The sequence below is a fragment of the Acipenser ruthenus genome, chromosome 9 (genome assembly GCF_902713425.1).
Source record: "Acipenser ruthenus chromosome 9, fAciRut3.2 maternal haplotype, whole genome shotgun sequence".
NCBI classification, from domain to species: Eukaryota; Metazoa; Chordata; class Actinopteri; order Acipenseriformes; family Acipenseridae; genus Acipenser; species Acipenser ruthenus.
In genome coordinates this window covers 7,790,404-7,792,004 of record NC_081197.1, presented here as the reverse complement: position 1 = coordinate 7,792,004, position 1,601 = coordinate 7,790,404, and the positions used below count along the sequence as shown (strand labels likewise).

At 35.2% G+C, this 1,601-nt stretch overlaps 1 protein-coding gene across 1 annotated transcript; it reads left to right on the top strand.

Annotated features, from left to right (window-relative positions):
• The first annotated feature begins 217 nt into the window (after window positions 1-217).
• Window positions 218-1,201, top strand: LOC117406312 (olfactory receptor 51E2-like). Its single transcript, XM_034010249.3, has one exon. The coding sequence runs from the start codon at window positions 218-220 to the stop codon at window positions 1,199-1,201; it is 984 nt and encodes a 327-aa protein (XP_033866140.3).
• The last annotated feature ends 400 nt before the right edge of the window (window positions 1,202-1,601 follow it).

Sequence of the window (1,601 nt, the reverse complement as noted above, 5' to 3'; positions counted from 1 at the left end):
ATCTTGGACTACCTAATAATAATCCAAGATTAGTGCTAATCAGGGTCAGTAAAAGCAGCCGTAAATGATTTAACTTGTGTGTAAAATGTTGTTTAATGTTTTTTTTTTCAGTTTGGTTTACCAATAATAATCAGATTAGTGTTTGCTTTTACACATAGGAATCACTTTTTCAATTTTCCCTTTCAAGGTAAAACTGAACAGTAAGCAGTCACCAGCCATGCAAGAGGAATCTGTAGAACGTAGTAACCTTTCCCACACCACCTTTATTTTGATTGGATTTCCAGAACTCTACGAGTACAGACGTTTACTTTTCTTTCCCTTTTTCCTTATATATGTGGTTGTTTTGATAGGAAATTCAGTTATCATCTATGTGATCAAAACAGCTGAGAGTCTCCACACTCCTATGTATATATTAATTTCCTACATGGCAGTTATAGATATTATTGTACCAACAGCTATTATTCCCAACATGCTGCTTAGCCTGTTATTCGACTGGAACAGGATTTCTTTGGCTGGCTGCCTAACTCAGATGTTTTTTGTTCACTGCATCTCTTCATTTGAATCGACTATCCTCTTAATAATGGCTTTGGATCGATATGTCGCTATTTGTAACCCACTGCGCTATGCTGAAATCATGAACACATCTGTCTTTTTAAAAATGGGTATTTTCTCAGTTATAAGAGGTGGGGCATGGACGTGTGCCCTGATTATTCTTGCTCATCCTCTCTCTTTCTGTGGATCAAATATAATCAATCAGTGTTACTGTGAACATATGGCACTTGTTTCCTTGGCTTGTGGTAGTACCACTAAAAATAACGTAACAGGGTTGTTAATGGCTTTCACTATTGTCGGGTTTGATATTAGTTGCATACTTTTTTCTTACATTAGGATCATAACTGTGGTCATCAAAACCGCATCTGCAAAAGAGCGTCAGAAAGCTTTTCATACCTGCAGCACCCACCTGATAGTTATGTTTTTTTTCTACATCTCAGGTAATGTATCATTTGTAACATACAGGGTCAGCAATACAATTCCTACAGATGTTCACACTCTGTTAAGTGTTATGTATTTAGTTGTCCCAGCAAGTGTAAATCCCATTATTTATGGAGTCCGAACCAAAGAAATCAGGCAAGTCATTGTGAAAATGTTTAGAAGAAGAAGAATCCTTGTCTCCAGTAATGTTGTTACTGTAAAGACTTAACATAAAGTTATCTAAATCTACTGTCTTTTTTTTTTTTTTGCATTGTATGAACATATAACAATCTGAGGATGTAATGTTGAAATTAAAGTATAATAGTATTATTAGAAGCAATAAAGGAAACCTGAATATGAAAGTATATTAAAGTTGTTTTTTTTCCCTTGAATGCATGTATGTATATACATAACAAGCAGAGACAGAAATGTGAAATACTGCATTTACACTGTTAGAAAATAGCACTCTCTACTTGAGCAATAAAACACCTCTGATGTTCACCCATGTCCTTGTATGTTATTTGTGTAAGATGTCGGTAATGGCACTACTTCAGTTACAGTAAGAGATAGATGGTTAATGTGGCTGGCTTAAAAAGACTATAGGAACACAGTAAGGCTGCAATGTGTTT